We start from the raw sequence: 20,344 nt of genomic DNA, 5'->3' as shown, positions 1-20,344 counted from the left end.
AATCAGCAAGTTCTATGATGATGCCACTGCTGAATGATTTTATCTTCAAAAATACACTTCTGGGGTGGGGGGATATTTTAAAGATGACAGAGAGAGAGAGAGAGAGAGAGAGAGGCCGGCCATGAGAGAGAAGGTCAGAGAGAGAAGCAGATCCCCATGGAGCTGGGAGCCCAATGCAGGACTCGATCGTCGGACGCCAGAATCATGAGCTGAGCTGAAGGCAGTCACTTAGCCAACTGAGCCACCCAGGTGCCCATCCCCAAATTTTCTTAAATATGCTTGCATATTCTAGCCAAACATGTCAGAGACCAGAAAGAATTTGTAGTTAAGAAGAAAGCCTTAAAACAAGGTGACAGGCATAATTTCAACTCTCTTAGAAAGCTAAAAGGATATAATAATCTCTGTTAAGAAAAAGTGGGGATTCCCAGACCACCAACACAGCATTAAACTTGAAATAGAAGTGGACTATGGAGCAGTGTCAGATAACGAGGGCGGAGATTTCAAAATGCATATATTGTTATGAATAAATACAGGAATAGCCAGTGCACCTTCCATAAACACAAAATGAGTCTGGGAAGCTTACAGAGCATTAAAAAACAAAAACAAAAACCTGTAAAAGAACCTGATATCATATGTAGGACGGGAAAGGAACAGGGAAGAAAAAGTAGCAGAGAGGCTTAGGATTCGTGTGGTGTCCAGAAGGCTGCAAATGCCTGTGTCTCCAGCCACACGGAGCAGAAGATATAGAGCAAGTCAGGTCCTTATTGTCCCTGGGCCCCAAGTCAAGTGAGGACCCCAGTCACCCAGGGCACGAAATTTCAGGAGCTCCTCATTCACTCAACGACTCTCCAAACTGGTGCCTCCTTCAATTCTGTGTCCTTGGTACATCACATACCTCACCTCAGTCCAATTCTGTGGGTCCCCACCACCCCCATCTGACCCCCATCAGGAAAAGAGATGTACTTGGAATGACCTGTTTGGAAAACTCTACCTCTTTCAAAATACAGTCCTCATACTAGCTGCCTAGTATCAAATTTGTTCTGCTTAGAGACGAAAGAGTTACTATAGACTTAATGTGAAAGAAAATCATCAGCCTTTTTTTTTTTTTGGTAATAAAGAGGAGGCCCTGAGAAAGCCTTGGATTCCTAAAGGGAAAGGGACAAGTGCAAAGAAAGAGAACAAAAGCAACAACAAACTCCCAGACGCTCGTGATTTGCTTGCAGTGTCATGATTTGCTCTCCTCCCAGCCCCCTCCATGGAACAGCATCACTCAAGTGGGGCAGCTGAGGCTCTCTGACCTCTTTGCAGAGTTCTATTTTGTTTTGCTCTTTTTGAACATTCAGAAGTGGACTTTATAGAAAAGCAAACAGTAGTCTGTACTTATCAACCTATCTCTTAAAAAAGATTTTCATGGGGCACCTGGGTGGCTCTGTCCGTTCATCAAGCCCACTCTTGATTTCAGCTCAGGTCTTGATCTCAGGGTCAGGAGATCAAGCATCTGGGTCGAGCTAGGCTTGGAGCCTACGTGAGATTCTCTCTCTCTCAAGGTCACCCAGGTGGCTCAGGCAGTTAAGTATTGGACTCTCGATTTCGGCTCAGGTCATAATCTCAGGGTCCTGGTTTCAAGACCTACGTGGGACTCTGCGCTCAGCACAGTCTGCTTGTCCCTCCCCCACTGCTCCTTCCCCTGCTCTCTCTCTCTCTCTTTCAAATAAATAAATAAATGAAATCCTAAAAAAAAAAATCTCTTCCCCTTCTTCTGTCCCTCCCTCTACATGTGTGCACGTTCTCTCTCTCTCCCTCTCCCCCCCAAAAAAAATCTTTTTCATAAAACAAATTCATTATTATAGAACCTATTAATTCAGAATACCTGATAATTTAGGTACTGGTTAAAATTTAAGTAGATCTTTACATGAAATATTTTATCAACTTATGATATGAGAAATTAGTTGCTGGTAAGTGTTTTATAAAGTTAAAAACTTTGTTTCCGGGATGCTTCGGTGGCTCAGTCAGTTAAGTGTCTGCCTTCAGCTCAGGTCATGGTCCTATGGTCTTGGGATCGAGTCCCACATTGCATCGGGCTCCCTGCTCAGTTGGGGGGTCTGCTTCTCCCTTCTCTGACCCTCCTCCTCCCCTGGTTGTGCTGGAGCTCTTTCTCTGACAAATATATAAATAATTCCTTAAAAAAAAAAAAAAACTTTGTTTCTAAGATTTAGACCATCTTATTTTTAAAATGTTATCTCTTCGGGCGCCTGGGTGGCTCAGTGGGTTAAGCCGCTGCCTTTGGCTCAGGTCATGATCTCAGGGTCGTGGGATCGAGTCCCGCATTGGGCTCTCTGCTCAGCAGGGAGCCTGCTTCCTCCCCTCTCTCTCCCTGCCTGCCTCTCTGCCTACTTGTGATCTCTCTCTGTCAAATAAATAAATAAAATCTTTAAAAAATAAATAAATAAAATGTTATCTCTTCATTAATATATAATGATCAGCCTTTCCATTTGCCAGCTACAGGAATTTGTATGTCTATGTGTGTGTATGTTTATTTCTATTTTTTTTAAAGATTTTATTTATTTATTTGACAGAGAGAGAGATCACAAGTAGGCAGAGAGGCAGGCAGAGAGCGAGGGGGGAGCAGGCTCCCTGCCGAGCGGAGAGCCTGATACAAGCAGAGAGCCCAGGACCCTTAGATCATGACCTGAGCCAAAGGCAGAAGCTTAACGACTTAACCACCCAGGTACCCCAATGTGTTTATGTTTAAAAGTAATAAAATGTCTTCCCTTTGTTGAAAGATTTCAAAGAAGACACAAACAAATAAAAAGACATCCTGTGCTCATGGATTAGAAGAATTAATATTGTTAAAACTGCCAGATCACTCAAAGCCTTCTGGAGACTCAACCCCCATTAAAATATAAAAGGCATTTTTCAAGAAATAGAAGAAATAATCTGAAAGTCTGTATACAGTTTGTTAAGAACAGACAATAATAATGTATTAAAGGTATGCAATATGACAGATATCATTATAACCATACTGCAATACATAAATGTATCAAAGTAATACAATGTCCACCTTAAATTAACACAATGCCTTAATCATTATCAACCCTCCCTAGGCTAGTGTTTGAGGATGCTAGAAAGCCATTTTTTATAAAATTGGAAATATGTCTGATTTTAGCTATGCTGCCTCTTGGAGCTGTTTCTGGGCCTTTAGGTAAAAACTTAGCTGTACTCCCTGATGCCACTAGAAACAATTCCATTAAATAATTTGGGAAGAACTATCATTTCTACAATATCAAATATCAACCTAGGAATCTACTAAATTTCTCTATTCAACTTCTGATCCTCACTGTGCATCTAATAACCCCAAACTCTCAAGTCACTCTCAACTCTGCTGCCCTTCAGCTACTCTGTGTTTTAGGTTTTCATGGCCAAAAAGAAACGGAACCCTTTGGCCCCCATCATGGACCTTTGCTTTCTAAGCAAAAGGAAAGGGGTATATGGAACCATTTATCTATACAAAATAACACTCTTCATGTGTCTCAGTATTTAAATTCTTTTTCCAATAATAGATTCTGCACGTGCACGCGATCTCTCTCTCGCTCGCTCTCTCTCTCTCTCTCTCTCTCTCTGCTCCTGTTACATAACATACAATTTTCTATTTGTATTTTTTATTTGTCACTTTATTAGGTACATGTCTCATAAACAGAACATTGTGGGGATTTTCTTTCTTCCTGTCCATTCTGTTTTTTTAATCCTAATTCAGACTAGGCCATTTATGCATTGAAGATTTGCATTGTTCTTAGTAATCTATACTTGATAAACCATAATGGAAATCAGGTGAGTTTTTTTCTTTAAGTGATTCATTGCAAAAAGCAGGTTCAATAAAACGGTTCACAGATGAAAACCAAAAGGAGCAGTGAGGTCAGCCAGGAAAGTGGTTTTTGAGGCTAGAGAAACAGTGGAGAGGAGGGAAGAAGATCTCCCAAGAGCAGTTTATTTTTAATCTCAAGCTGTCAATAAAGAAAGTCATATAACTTCTAACCAGAATCTGCCAATTCTCATTTCTTTTTTTCTCATTTCCACAAACTCCATCACTTTGACAGAGGCTCACTTTATTACGCTGCCCAATTTGACATTTTAACACCTTTTTCTTTCTTTTTTTTTTTTTAAAGATTTCATTTATTTATTTGACAGACAGAGATCACAAGTAGGCAGAGAGTCAGGCAGAGAGAGAGGAGGAAGCAGGCTCCCTGCTGCGCAGAGAGCCCAATGCGGGGCTCGATCCCAGGATCCTGGGACCAGGACCTGAGCCGAAGGCAGAGGCTTTAACCCACTGAGCCACCCAGGCGTCCCTTAACACCTTTTTCTATAAGGACAATCACTGAGGACCCCAAGCATCAGGTTACAGTAGCTTTCAGGAACCTTCTTACTCTGAAGGGGGATTTTTGAGTCCTACAGTGTCAGTCCTCTACAGAGAGGAACTGCATCTCTGTCAGCCTTTGGCAGCCTGGACAGAGCCTGAGACATAATCTGTGCTTCATAAGTGTAGATTAGAATTACATTTAGTCACTGTTATTCAGAAAGAACACTTTTCACTTCCCAAAACATTTCTTATCTCGTCTCACAAATACTTAAGTTTCTTGAACATACTTTGGTATGTTTCTTCATAAAGTTCGATCAATACATGAGGTAACCATACATTTCAGTGTGTCCCAGGGAAGAGTACTAACATATATATATTCCTATGATAAATATTCATATACCCTCCATGAATTGACTTTTATACCATATCTCACCTCTGTGACTCATCACATTTTTGGAAAACAAAAGGTCTCATTGTATCACGAAGAACACAAGATAAAAGTACTTTCAAATTGTTGCTAGAACTGGAAAGCAAGTAGAGACTCTAATGAAATGACAATTTTTTTTAAGATTTTATTTATTTATTTGACAGACTAAATCACAAGTAGGCAGAGAGGCAGGCAGAGAGAGAGGAGGAAGCAGACTCGCCGCTGAACAGAGAGCCTGATGCGGGGCTCGATCCCAGGACCCTGAGATCATGACCTGAGCCGAAGGCAGAGGATTTAACCCACTGAGCTACCCAGGCGCCCCAACAATTAATTTTTTATTTATTTTTTTTTTTTTTTTAAAGATTTTATTTATTTATTTGACAGAGAGAAATCACAAGTAGATGGAGAGGCAGGCAGAGAGAGAGAGAGGGAAGCAGGCTCCCTGCTGAGCAGAGAGCCCGATGCGGGACTCGATCCCAGGACCCTGAGATCATGACCTGAGCCGAAGGCAGCGGCTTAACCCACTGAGCCACCCAGGTGCCCCAACAATTAATTTTTTAAAAAACTCTTGTGAAACCTACACATATAAACACTCTTATCTGGGGAAAATAATCTATGTAAGATGCTCTACTATCATTTATATGTTGCTATCATTTTCAAGAATCATTTTGGAGTGACTCTCATAGCCATTTCATAAATCGTAAGAAAAACCATATTTTAGAGTGTCTTCTTTTCTTGCACAAAAATCTTTATTACCCATCTCAATGACTCACTCTAGTCTCTAGACATGGCTATAAACACTTTCCAACCATTTTTAAAAATAAAATCTACCCTCAAAGAAAGAACATGTGTTCCCACTGAGGATATTCAAAAGAATCCATCACAGGACCTCAAGTCACCACTGCGTGAGAGATTCTAAAATATACTCTGAAGAACAGGAGCATAAAACCCCAAGATGAGTTCTAGGGGAATCTACACATCACATGAACTCATCTAAGGAGAGACTGTAGGTAAGCGGTAACGGGTGTTGAGAACACTACATGAATTGTTCAGGAATGGCATTTTTTTGTTCACAATAACTAACAGTATCAGGTCACCAGTTAAGCATCGGTTAAGCATCTGCCTTTGACTCAGGTCATGATCTGAGGGTCTTAGATTCAGCCCCGCACTGGGCTCCCTGCTCAGCGGGGAGTCTGCTTCCCCCTTTCCCTCTGCCCCTGCCCCACCCCAACCCCACCCCACCCCCCTGCTCCTGCACTCACACATGCTCTCTGTCTCTATCTCAAATAAATAAAATCTTAAAAAATAATAATAATAACTAGCAGTACCAAGGCTCTTTGTCTGATCCCACTACCCAATTCGCATGAAAAATCATGTCCTATTCATAATATAGAAGTGCATTTCCGGGGCGCCTGGGTGGCTCAGTCTGTTGAGCGACCCGCTCAGGTCATGATCCCAGGATCCTGGGATCGAGCCCCGCATCAGGCTCCCTGCTCGGCAGGGAGTCGGCTTCTCTCTCTGCCTGCTTCTCTGCCTACTTGTACTATCTGTCAATTAAATAAATAAATTAAAAAAAAAGAAGAAGAAGAAGAAGAAGAAGTGCAGTTCCTATGGACCGCCTGGGTGGCTCAGTGGGTTAAGCCTCTGCCTTCAGCTCAGGTCATGATCCCAAGGTCCTGGGATGGAGCCCCACATCAGGATCCCTGCTCAGCGGGGACCCGGCTTCCCCACCACAAACCCCCCCTGCCTGCCTCTCTGCCTACTTGTAATCTCTCTGTCTTGCAAATAAATTAATAAAATCTTAAAAAAAAAAAGAAGAAGAAGAAGAAGAAGAAGAAGAAGAAGAAGTGCAGTTCCTAGAAGGTAGGACAGCATTCAAATCAAGGAAAAGATGAACAAAGTTCTCGGGATGTCACTCACATCGACGAGCTGATTGACTCCGCTTGCTGTTTTCGCCAGTGTGACCAGGTCTTCCTGCATTTTATCCACCCATGACTTGATGCTGCAGAAATCAGAAGACAACGTTCTATCAGATCTCTGGCAAACTGAAACCACACACATACTATACTCGTGCTGTAGATAATTCATTAAATTGCCTTTATATTTTTCTTCCCCCTCCAAGTTCCTACTATGTCCACCCTCCCAACCCACTTTTAAATTACAAAACCAATGAACCTTCAGTGGTCAGCTTCTTGGGATGCTGAGATGCCACAAAACTAAAAGAAAATGCCATAGATGTCTTGTCCAATAGGAGGGTACATGTTTCCTTAATTTTTATGAGAATTATATTAATAATTAACTACTAATTACTATATTAAATAATATATTTATATAATTAATTACAAATAATTACTATATTAAATAGAATATTCTATATATTTTTAATATTCTAAAAAAATAGAATATTCTAAACTGAACTTTACCCTTTAGCTTGTAAGTATTCTTAATATAATACCAAGGATGTGCTACATATAGAATATTTGAAAAAAGAAAACATAAATAATTTTAAATTTCTCACAATTCCATCACCCAGGGATAACCACTGGGAATATTTTGATGTATTCCACCAAACATTTTGATATGTTCTGGTCTTTTAAAATTCTTTCACATGGTTGAAAGCATATTATGTAAAATTCACATCTCTGTTTGCTTTTAGGTCATATGATAAATATTCTCCCATGCCATTACAAATATTTTATAAACACTGTATTTTAATGGCCACTTAATATTCTACTATCTTTATATCCCATAATATATTTGACCATCCTTTTTTGTTAAAAGATCATCAGCCTTAACCACTATGAATTATGAAGCAACAAATATCTTAGGGTATAAAGCTTAAAAGTATTTCATTTCCTTAGCTAAACTCTTAGATTTGAATTCTTAGTTCAAGGATGAAGTTTTAAAGGAATGTTTCTGAGCACTAAAATTATGATTGAAAGATTTCAGTTCAAATCCTTTGCATGTATATATTTCAGATTAATGAAATGGAGATCTTAAAATATAAGTTACAGATATCAGGACATTTTAGGAAAGCTTAAATCAATGGTCTTATTTCTTCCTGTCATTAGAGATATTACCGAAGAGCACACAATGTTCCTTATTCAAATCAATATAGTTTGTAATCCCTCCATATATTGCATTTATTCATGCTTATTTATTAAAAGACACATGATATGTATTCTTTTCTGCCCATGCAAATATAAGAAAACACTAGTAAGAATGGTAGGAAATGACTTATATTTGAATTTGAACTTCTCTCTACATATTTATGACATGTGTATCTATCTGTTGCCTATTTATTCTACTTCTTCAAATTTTATTAGGACCAAGTGTTCTCCCACCTTTAAGAGACCACATCTAAGAGTGGTTTAGGAAAGTGTTGTTTTAAAAATTAACTATGTATTTCATAAGTGCTCCATCATGAGATTTTAACTATGTTTGTCTTTCTTTTCCTTGGAAAAATAAGAATTCCAAGAGAACTACAATGTTACCAACTTTTTGTCAGATATATTTAAATATAACAGAATTTAAAAAATTAAATGTGGCGGGGGGAGCATAATGTAAAAAAGGGATTTCATTGAGGTGCAGATGAACATACAAAAGATAATAAACTGACAAACTAAAGAGGAACAAGGCAAACAAAGTCAGTCACAGAAAAAGGATGGAATGCTTTAAAGAAAACACAGAGGTTTGACTCACATGTGAAGCGAACTAGTTAACTAATGAAATACATAAAAGCTGGTGATACTTTCACACAAATGAAGATAAGGAAGAATATTTATTAACCAAGGCTTATAAATATAACCTTAAGAGGTAAATAATTATCAAGAATTATTTTTTAGGGCGCCTGGGTGGCTCAGTGGGTTAAGCCGCTGCCTTCGGCTCAGGTCATGATCTCAGAGTCCTGGGATCGAGTCCCGCATCGGGCTCTCTGCTCAGCGGAGAGCCTGCTTCCCTCTCTCTCTGCCTGCCTCTCCATCTACTTGTGATTTCTCTCTGTTAAATAAATAAATAAAATCTTTAAAAAAAAAAAAAAGAATTATTTTTTAAATTATCAAGAAAATAAAACAAAACAGGAGGAGAGTATGGAAAGAAATTTATAGAACCACTAAAATGAAGGCCGTCACATTACTCTAATATTATATTTCCTGCTGTTTAGAAGCTGATACGTATTGTAGGGGCCAAGGGCAGGCCACCAAGATGGGCCCTAAATGGGCCACTTTGGCAAGAACACGATTTTGAGTCAAAGGCAATCAAAACCCAGTAGATTCAGGAAAAGCTCTTTACCTCCCCCTCAACTGCCTACTTATATAAGGAAGACAGCTATGACCAGAGATTCTTCTTTACCTAAGCAACTTATCTCCCTAATAGGGAACCTCCTCTCACCTTCCTGCTAATGGTCTTTCTCACCTCTGTATCCTCAGACCCCTCTCCCCTCCTCAGCTCATAAAATAAGCCTCAACGCCTTTGGAATTTCCATGTCTGTTTGGATTCCCCACAGGTATGCTATTAAATTTGATTTTCTCCAGTTAATCTGTCTCAGGTCAATGTGATTCTTAATCCAGCCAGAAGGAGCTTGAATGGCAAAATAAATCCTTCTTTCCTGATAATCCATTTGAAAAATACTACAAATACCAACTACTAATATTCTTACTACTATGATTATATAAATACAATTGTGCTCCATTTTTCTATTCAGAACAATAGATTACTTTAGGGAGTAGGCAGGAGCAAAGAGCACTGACACCATTTTTTAAAAGATTTTATTTATTTATTTGAGGCAGGTGAGAGCAGGAACGGGGAGAGGCAGAGGAAGAGGGAGAGGGAGAAGCAGACTCCCAGCTGAGCAGGGATCCTGAAGCAGAACTGGATCCCAGGACCTGTAAATCATGACCTAAGCCAAAAGCAGATGTGTAACTGGCCAAGCCACCCAGGTGCCCCCCTGATGCCATCTGCTAATTCACATCAGACTATCTCATTTCTCCACGCAGTTAGTGAACAAGTCCTAAGACCCAGAGAAAATAAATCAGCTCTTCTTAAAAATAATTCCCAACATCAACAAACAGTAACAAGTGTTATATATCCCTTTAGCTAAGAAACTAAGACACAAAGAATATATATTTAAAAAAAAAACTTACCTCATGCCTAAATTCTGATTTATGCTAAAGTGATCCAAAATGTGCATTCTAACTTGATACCTGAGTGTACTGTCACTGCTAATGTTCATCGAGTTTAATCTATTTTGGCTGAAAGCAATGGAGGACCTATCCAGTCTCCTTGCCATCCATGACAAGCTGTCAAGAACACTTCAGGGGAGCAAGGATAATTTTTCATAGATATGGGTGTTACCTGGTTTTCCTAAAATTCATAAGTACTATGCCTTTCAAACCTGGAATTGAAGATTATAATGGCCAAGAAATAAGCCAAGATCCCATTCATCATGAAAGTGAAAAATTACACAACGGAAAACCCTCATCTGTGCAGATTCTTTCTCAGTCTTTCTCTTTCTGGGTAAACTGTCACGCACATACATATACTCACTAAGCCCTATTTTATTAAATATCCCCAGAAGCTACTACGAAATTTTGGAGAAAATTACAGAGGATATAAATCCCTTTCATATAATAGGAAACTAACACAGGACTCCACAAGGAAGATTTTGTTTGCTGTTAACCCATTCAACAGATACTAAAAACACCAGATGTAGAAATGAAAGATATATGCCTTACAATGTGGTTGGTCTTGAAATCAGATCTGGCAGGAAAAAGGCAGAAGAGAACAAAAACATGGTGGTGTAGGGGAAGAAAAGTATCTTTTTCTTCTACATTTTTAAGTTCTTAACTTAAAGAATGGTTGGACAATAGAAGGCCCCTATAACAAAGGGAAGTTAAGAAAGAAAAAAAGACACATCTATTTTATACATATTTTACATGACAAGAGAACTTTCATAAGGAAATGGAGACCCAAAGAAATGGTTAAACCCGAGCATTCTTATGCTAATCTGACAAAGAGTAGAAAGTAGGGAAAGATACATAGAGACAAGAGTATGAACCATGTATCATAAACTAGAGGGAACCTAACAAAGCCTATTCATTCAGTCTTCTCTCTGTCCCTTGTCTTCAGAGATAAGCATGTTCTTCTCCCCTGGGTTTAGGGCAGGCAACCTTCCTATGAGGGAAAGGTCAGAAAGTCCTTCATGCACACGCCATTTCTCAAACTCCCTCAGCTTAAAATATTCAGTATCGTGTTTTGGGGTAGTGTGTCCTGAATCCCATGAGTGGGATACATTTCAGGACCAACAGAGAATCACTTAAGAGTTTACTCTTAAGGTAGTAGGGCAGGGAGACAGACAGGGAAGGCTCTGTGGGCTAGTAGCTGCTTGAAGTGAAATTTGAAAGACAAGTGGAATTTGACAAAAACTGAGAAGGCAAGTAAGAAAACGTGAAGGCAGAGGGAATACAAAACATGGCACACGCAGCAACTACAAGTAGCCCGAATGGCTGGAGTCCAGGTCGGTTCAACAAATGGCTTCAGGTGGGAGCAGGCACGGCAGGGACAAAATTCAGGCAGACAGATGGGCCAGAGCAAGGGTCTTAAATAACATTCCGAAGCATTTAGATTGTATTCCCAAAATAATGAGGAGATCATGGAAAAGGTGGAGTTAGAGAGTAACAAGGTCCAGCAAGTGTGTATCAACATGATGAAACCATTTTTTTTCTGATAGCAAAAAGGATGATGGCTCAGAGGGAAAATGAAAAATAAGAAGGGAAGGTCTAGACGAGTAAGAAATGAGAGGGATTTAAACCAGCTCAGTGGTAGTAAGAGGATAGAGAAAAGTAGAGGAAAGGCTAAATATAAGAAACTATTAGCTCAATAAAAAAAAAAAAATCTGAAGTGTGGACAACAAGCTTTCACATAGTATGGGATGTAGACAGTGAGTGGAATTTGGGGATAATTCATGGAGTTCCTCAGTTAAACAATGATAGGACATGTTGATATACACACAGGAGAAAGAACAATTTAGAGGGACATGATTGTGTTTGCTTTTATTCGTTCTATTAGACATGTTTCTGAGAGATCCATGTGTAGGCAACTGAATATACCTGGGTTGCAGTCCTCACAATTTCCAATAAGAATATAAAGATTTGCTGTTTCCAGTGTATATAGAGAACATAGGTAAGTCAATATCTGACTCCCAAAGGACAGTGTACACAAGGAAGGAAATACCCAATACTGGAACTCTGAAAAATAACATTTACAAGAAGGGACAGAAGATCTGAGTAGTAGCAAAAGAGAAGGGAATCCAAGAGCAGTGATATGACAAAACCCAGAGAAAAGGAAAATTTCAAGAGAGGATGTAGTTATGGAGTCATCAAATAAGGTGGGAGAAATTTATCCAAACCTTACAGGTAAAGGTAATGAGAGAAACAGTGTGGAATCTAGGAGAGAAGGGAAAACAAAGAGCACCTAGAAAAGAACGAAGAACAAGGAGTACTCACTTTTCTTTTTTTCTTTTTTGAGATTTTTACTTATTTATTTGAGAGAGGGAGAGAGAGCAAGGGGCAAAGGGAGAGGGAGTGCGGCAGGTGGATTCCCCAGAGTGTGGAGCTCGACACCAGGCTCAATTCCACGACCTCAAGATCATGACCTAAGCCAAGCCACATGCTTTACCAACTGAGCCACCCAGGCACCCTTATTTTTCTTTTTTAGTAGGAAAGATTTAGGCATCTTTCCATGTACAAGGAGAACAACACGTAGAAAAGGAGGCGCTGAAGATTCAGGAGAGAACGTGTACTATATTGATGGAGCAAGGTCCTTCAGAAGCTCTAGATCAGGGCTGTTCCTGCTCATCCCACCCCCATATCCAAACATAAAAGTGGGGAACACGTGAAGAAATAAGCATAACCCAGGAGAAGCCTAATCCATGGCTAGAAGGGAGGATAGCTCCCCCATAGAGATTGGAGGGAAAATATAAAAGCTTTGGGGTAAATGGAAATAACCAGAGCAACCTGATGAGAAAGCTGAGACAGTTCTACTTACTGGCGTCTGTTTCTTTTGTAATAGAAGAGACAGTCATCTGTTCAGAGACAAGCAGCAGGTATGAAGGTAGGGTGGTTGGAAAGGAAGTTGGACATTTAAAAAGAGCACTAGCCAGAGGTTATTTAAAGATGTGCCCTAGACTGGAGGTCATCACTTTCTCTGGTACTAATCAGCATAAATGTGTGAATGTCTTCACCATCTCTTGACTGGAGAGGGAAAGATGAGAGAAAAAAAGGCATTCAGATGAATATGGGGCAGATATCAGCATGTAGGAAAGAAGGAGAACAAGTGAATTCAAGGACCTGAAAATTTCCAGATCTCTATGCATTCTAAATAATAAAGACAACCAAAAATCTCATTAAAATGTTACAGTATTTTATTTATAAAAAAGGTTTATTTTCCTTTTTTTTTTAAATTTTATTTATTTATTTGACAGAGATTACAAGTAGGCAGAAAGGCAGGCAGAGAGAGAGGAGGAAGCAGGCTCTCCACTGAGCAGAGAGCCTGATATAGGGCTCGAGCCCAGGACCCCAGGATCACAACCTGAGCCAAAGGCAGAGGCTTTTAACCCACTGAGCCACCCAGACATCCCATAACAAGGTTTATTTTCTAATCACCAAGGAACCTCATACACTTCCATGTGTGCTGACTATCCTTTTCCATGTTCTATGTTTGCTCTCTAACCTCTCCCTGAAATTAACCCTCCACATTCATTGTGATGGAATAATTCCACAAGTACTGAACTATCACCTTTCACAACCTCCCACACTAAAGATTTTCTCCTCTATCCACTAAACACCAGAAGCCTTTAAATATTTGAGTTTTGTGTTTATTCTCCTGTACACTTTCCAGATTAGATGGATATACTTTTATTCTCATTCACCACTGAATCCTCACTATTTTTATTACAGTGTCGTGCAAATAGTAGGCACAGAGATATTTAACGAATACATAGAAAAATGTGTTAAAATGAAATATAATTGCATTACTGTGTCTTTAAGAAGCACAATTATCTTTAGTTAAGTAGAGAAAGTGATTGATTTGCTAAATCTCTTCTTCTCTCCACAATCCACATCAGAAAAAATGAACTGCTGGACCCACGCATCCATACAAAACACCCACTTTTCAAAGTAGCAAATTTTCAAAATATGACTATTATAAGGAAATTATTAAAACTCTAAAAGGAACACCTCATCATTCCAAATCTTTCAAGTATGTAATGAATGTCATAGGGGGAAAAAATAGTCTCATAATCCTTCTCTGCCCCTACAATAACTCAGAGTCAACTAGCAGAATATGTCGTCAACAGATGATGTCTGCAAACTCACATTATACTGGAGAACTCACTATGAGATCTCTAAATATTAAGACAAATATTTTGTTCACTAGTAAGATAATCTTTTATATCCTGGACTTCATTTCATGGTACAGAAAGAGCCCAAATTTTTAAAAGCAAATACATAAGATAGTCAAGTTTTCACTAAATTTGAAAAAAAAAAAAAAAAACTTGCCAAGCAATTAATACTGTTCCTTTTGAGATCAGATTTGCCTATTATACAGCTTTCAAAAGGGTAGTCCCTAGTTCAGGAAACTCCTTATTTAAGAAAAAAATATATATATGGTAATCCATTTCATTTTGCATGCATTTGAGGAACATTAAATTCAGAACAGCACAAATTACAGCCAGTTTAATCTATTGCAAAGTGTAGTAGTTGAGTAAGAAGTGTCAAATCTACATAGTTATCTATTTAATTGTTTTAAATGCTACAGAAAGAATTTGCCTTTTTACTGGTTGAAACAACGGAGCCAAAGGGATAGATAAGAATTGTTACAATAGGTCCTACCAAGACTAACTGTCCTTCCTTGCTCTATTTTATGTGGTAAGTCCTCTAGAAAAGAGAAGGCTATATATGAACCCACTGCTATTAGCAAGGAGAGAGTAGTAAAACAGCCATCTTTCTTCCACACCCTCCTTGAATTACCCTATTAGCAATTATCATAGAGACTAAAGCAAAAGAGGAATCCGAGATACACAGGAGAAAGGGAAGGGAGGGGCTGTTCCAGTAAGGAGGAGGGAGAGAGTGAGAAGTCTGCAGCCTTTAAGGTCCTTGTCCTAAGCATTATCTGCCGATGCCACTCTTCTTGAGAAATCATTTTATTTTTAACCCAAGGAGGGAAGAGACATAGTTATCCCCTGTGGACCTGGGAAATAATTAGAATATCACAAGATCTGACAATCTGACCATTTCAGTTGTGGTGGTATATATAAAGAGCTTATTCATAAATTTGAAGTAATAAGATCATATATTTCAAAAGTGTTCTACTTTCTATAAATATCCCACCAATGCCACACTGCTTTTTGTTATGTAATAAACCACCCACAGTGCTCCTGTAGTTGGATAAATATAACATAAGTAAGCCAAAGATGTAGATAGCCCAGACACACTATTTTGCTAACTAGGCATTTCTTATAATGTAGATAACTATATCATTAAATTCTTTCCCCCCCCCCCCCCGGTGTAAAAGGAGTATGCTTGATATCTGCTTTAAATCTAGAATTGTTTGTGAGATGGGTGTTATGCCAGGAATGTTAGTTCCTGAAATTATTCTCAATTGAAACCATTTTCAATAACACTGCTGCTGTTTTTAGAAAGCTGTTTAGACTTGTGAAATGCTTTAGTATTCCATTTTTATCTAGAGTCAATCCTGTAAGAAATGCAGAAAGGGATGTGAACGTGCTAATCACAGTGCAAAGGTAAAAGTCCTTGACAGTAGGAAAAAGGAGGAGGGGTTATCACTAAAATCAGATTTTAAGCTGTTCATGTTCCTCTGCCTTCATTTTCTATTGGCCTTTTGCTGTTCCTGCATGTGTGTGTGTGGGGGGGGGGGGTGTTCAATCTGTGTCATAAATATACACATTCCTCACTCTCAAAGATCAAAGGTTCTTCATACCTACTCCTTATACTATCTTGGATTGATTTTTGTTTTATCCAAGAATTTTTTCATCGTTTCTTTAGTGAATATATTTTGCCTCAGCTCCAGGAATTTGCTTCTTGCTTCCAAGACAACCAATGAGCCATACACTATAGGGCAGGTATGAACGAAAGTTCCATGGTTCGCTAGAAGGGGGAGGGGTGCTCCTGTGAGATATTTGGTCTCTTGAGGCCCTGAGAGTCTTTTACCCTTCCCCTATCCCAGTGAGTTACAACCTCCAGTCTCGTCCCTCTAGCTTGGGACCAATGGAGGTGTCCCATGTGGGCCACGCAATCTGCTACTGGTATTCTATAAACGAAATCAGCTGCATTTCTATTTGCTTATTACTAAACCTCCATGCGTTTTATTGAAGATCTCCCCTTGCAATGTTTATCTATATATTTTTTCAGTCATTGCACTGTTCCCAAAACTTATTCAAGCCATATTCAAGCATGTGAATATTATGTAATGTCCTGATTAAAAACGTCCTTATTTCTTTCTTGCCTGAATTATGAACTGCACGGTTCATAATATTTTCAGTACTACCGAATACTCAAGTGCTTATTATATTTGGATTCTAAATGGCCAATCCAATTCCCTGTCAAGCAGTCAAGCCAGTTCAGCTGCCTCACAATCATGGCAGTTTTGTCATGTTAGGCAATCGTGTTTTCCACACACCTGAAATTACCGAAGTCCCCTCAGCTCCCAAAATTCATCCTTTACTTAGATTCTACTTCTGGACAACCCAAATCCTCAAAGCCTCAGAAATTGTTCTTTTCCCTACGTTTCTAAGATTTACATAGCCTGTCCTACAAAATGGCACACACGCTGATATAGGTTTTATGTTAATATTATTCTTCTCCAGCAATACTTAATTTCAGGGAGCGGAGAGGCCACAGCCTATAGTTCTGTATTCTGAGAATATCTAACACAGTTCTACGTGTACAGCAGACACTCAATGGATAATAGATAATATCCGTTGAGCGTCTTAAGTGTGAGGAGCTGTTCTAAACAAGTCATGGGAACATCCTCTCATTCTTCCAAGAATCTACAAAGCAGGTATGGCGTCCTACTTTTCAGTTAAGGAAACTGAGGTATAGGGAGGTGAAGTTACTTGGCTAAGATCAAAGAGTTAGTAAATGGCAAAGTGGGACAAATATCCCTAAGAAGCCAACAGAGCATACAGTCTTAATGAGTGCTAATTGACATGGCTTGGCTCTCCTCATTAAACCACCAGACAGGAGGCCTCAACTCTTCTCTTATCAGAACTCACAAATGTCTCCTGTCTTTTATTTTACAGAGGGTCAGAGCCCTGGGTTCTAAGTTTGCTTCACCGATGTAAGGAAAAGAAATAACAATTACATAAGTCTTATTTTTATACGGCAAGAGAAAAGGTAATTAGGAAATGAAGATTTAAATAATTGAGAAAACTCAAATATTTTACTCCTTAAGAAAAATTTTGTGAAGGGGCACCGGGGTGGCTCAGCTGATCGAGCATCTGACTCTTGATTCAGGCTCAGGTTGGGATCTCGGAGTCCTGAGCTCAAGCCCCAGGTAGGGGCTCTGCGCTCAGCACAGAGTCTGCTTGAGATCCTCTTCCTCTTTCTCATTCCTTCCTCTCTCTCTCTCTCTCTCTCTCTCTCGCTCAAAATGAAAAAATAAAAATCTTAAAAAAATTTTTTTGTGGAAATATGCACGATTACTAAAATGCCATCATTTTTCCTCACACTGTTTTTTTTTTTAAGATTTCATTCATATTAGCAAATAAATAAGCACGATTTGTTTTATTTTCAAAATCATGAATTGCTCTGCCTTCATTACCAAAGCATGGTCGGTGTTAGGTACACAGCCACGGACTCTCCTGTTATTCACAACATGCACACAGATTTGACAAGTAGCAGGTTAGATGTAGAGTCAGCCCTGCTATGTTTCTAAATAGAAAATATTCTCAAAGCAACATGAAATCCTTCAAATAGGGATGGAAGATGTGACTTTCAGCTGGCCTTCATTGTCTTCATAATGAAAGTTCAGATACACAAACAAATCCAAGTATATGAAAGCCTAGGCCCAGACTGACTGGTGGGGCCCTCCTTGTAAAGACAGCCCATAGGATCATTTGTCTGGCAGCCTTTCCAGGACAGAGTTTACTTAACAACCAAAAAGCTGGGGGCGCCTGGGTGGCTCAGTGGGTTAAGCCACTGCCTTCGGCTCAGGTCATGATCTCAGGGTCCTGGGATCGAGTCCCACATCGGGCTCTCTGCTTAGCAGGGAGCCTGCTTTCTCCTCTCTCTCTCTCTGCCTACTTGTGATCTCTGTCTGTCAAATAAATAAATAAAATCTTAAAAAAAAAAAAAAAAAACAACAACAACCAAAAAGCTGTCAATGCAAATTTATTAACTTGCAAATGCAACAAATAAGAACTCGCCTTCTGAAAACCATCAGAAAGGAACACGGCAAGGGAAGCGTATACCCAACTTTCTAAATTCCTTTGCCATAAGGCGCAGAAATTCTAGGAAAAAAAAAAAATGGAATGAAACCTTCAAATTTGAAGTGATAAATATCCTTTCAGCTCCAGAAAATACATTACAGTTTAATTGCTCTCAACCTTTTTGTCCCCACGGACACGTGCTTCTCTTGGACACCCCCCCCCCTTTGCCTAAGCAACGCATTCATGGCCCTTGCGCTCCTGAGGGTCTGGGCACAGTGCGCATGCCCAGCACGAGACTGCTGCGTGTGGGGGTGTGAGAGCCAGCTCTCCCTCCTGACCTGCTCCATATAAACACAGAGCTAAACTGGTTGTTTTGATCAAATCGTTTTTCTCCGTTATCGCCATAAAATTAACAATGAGAATTGTGCTTAAATATGAATTTATGCTTATCAAATGGTGATAACCTGAACAATTTCTAGCACTATCAAAGAACTCCTTGCAAAGAATATGAACCATCAGTGGAAGTCCTATATAAATATCAGAGGAAGACAGGAAAAGAAATTAGTTCTGGTTTCTTAGTCACAATTTCAAACATTTTTTATTTGAATTAAATTTTCCAAATAATGTAATACATGTAATATTTGGTGATGTTTAAGTTACAGCATTATAAAATTATGGGCTTTTACGTATTATATGTGAAAAAAATAACTGAAAGTCAAGGCAATTAAATAGAAAAAATTATCAGGGAGAAAAAGCACTTTATGGAGCTAAATCCAACTGAAATGCCTATGTCATAGCCAGTAAAAAAAAAAAAAAAAAAAAAAAAAGCTGTGAAGCATGATTCACATACCTATAACTACTTAGAAGCCCTTTTTAAATCCATGCAATTTTCTTTCTTTTTTTTTTTTTTAAGATTTCATTTATTTATTTGAGAGAGAGAGCAAGCATGAGAGGGGTAAGGTCAGAAGGAGAAGCAGACTCTCTGCTGAGTGTGGAGCCCACATGGGACTCGATTCCGGGACTGCAGGATCATGACCTGAGCTGAAGGCAATCACTCAACCAACTGAGCCACCCAGGTGCCCTAAAATGTGAGTTTTCTAAGTAAATTTTTATTATGAGATGATTTGCTATCACTAACCAAAAAAAAGCAATAAAAAAAATCAGCCCTGGGTCTATTTTGCCTTTCAGGAAGCAAATAACACAATGATTTCTGGTATTTAAATTATTCATATAAAATATAAAAGAAAAACTTCACAGTGCAATGGTCAATCTCCTTATAGAAACTCCTAATGTTGTTGTACCTTCCACACTGGAAATAATTCTTCTGCAATTAGAAGGAAAGACTTAAACACGCATCTCATTGAGTCATCCAAGAAACAACGGCAAGCATGTCAGAAGCCCCAGTGAACGGAGGACACCACTTTGGTAAGATGGCGCGCCTGTGTAACCCATCATCTTTATGAAATAGGAAGGAATCATGGAGCAGCCAGTAACATGAATTAAACATCAACCATCAGAATGAATCGTTGCAGAATTCTAATTTTTTTTAACAGCCGTTCTGTCACTGTTCCTGGTGCTCCGTTCAGCGCACATCCCAATGTGAATTTCAACAAGCAGTTTTAAAATGGACCACCCCGTCTGGTAACGTGGAAGTCTACAGATTTCTAAAGCCAGATGTGTGACTCATATGTGACTCAGCGGCCTCCCACAGCTTTGACAGCCCATAGTGTCTCTCTCTGAATGCTCCCTCTGCTGAATGGACTCCGCATATTGCTACTCAGAAAATACAAAAGGATTTGAGTGTAGGCAAACTGTTAGAATACATACTACCTGTTTTAGGTCACCTGTAGTAGTAGAAGGAGGGGGGAAAGCCCACTGACACATCTCTTACTGTGTGGCGGGCTGTCTTTTCCGCTATCCCTGGTGTATCTCCCCAAGGTCCAGATCGCCCTCGCCTATCTCTTGATTACATCAGGGAGATGGCAGCCCCATGGGAATTTACATCACCTAGGAACACCGTGTAACTAAATCTCTAACTGAAGTTATGTATCCAATGATTGTGGGTAATAAGCGTTATTTTCAGTTCTAGTAGTACAGAAGAAGGAAACATCTGATTCTT

At 39.3% G+C, this 20,344-nt stretch overlaps 1 protein-coding gene across 8 annotated transcripts in view; it reads right to left on the bottom strand.

Annotated features, from left to right (window-relative positions):
- CACNA2D1 (calcium voltage-gated channel auxiliary subunit alpha2delta 1) overlaps positions 1-20,344 on the bottom strand; it is a 509,819-nt gene that overhangs the window by 408,806 nt on the left and 80,669 nt on the right. For all 8 annotated transcript variants that reach the window (XM_082692507.1, XM_082692510.1, XM_082692508.1 and 5 more), the window contains exon 2: positions 6,702-6,783. In XM_082692507.1, the coding sequence (XP_082548633.1) occupies positions 6,702-6,783 (82 nt within the window). The remainder of the gene's footprint in view (positions 1-6,701; positions 6,784-20,344) is intronic.

Source organism: Mustela nivalis (genome assembly GCF_964662115.1).
Source record: "Mustela nivalis genome assembly, chromosome: 12".
Taxonomy (NCBI): Eukaryota; Metazoa; Chordata; class Mammalia; order Carnivora; family Mustelidae; genus Mustela; species Mustela nivalis.
The sequence above is the reverse complement of the archived record's forward strand: the minus strand, read 5'-3'. Positions and strand labels throughout refer to the sequence as shown.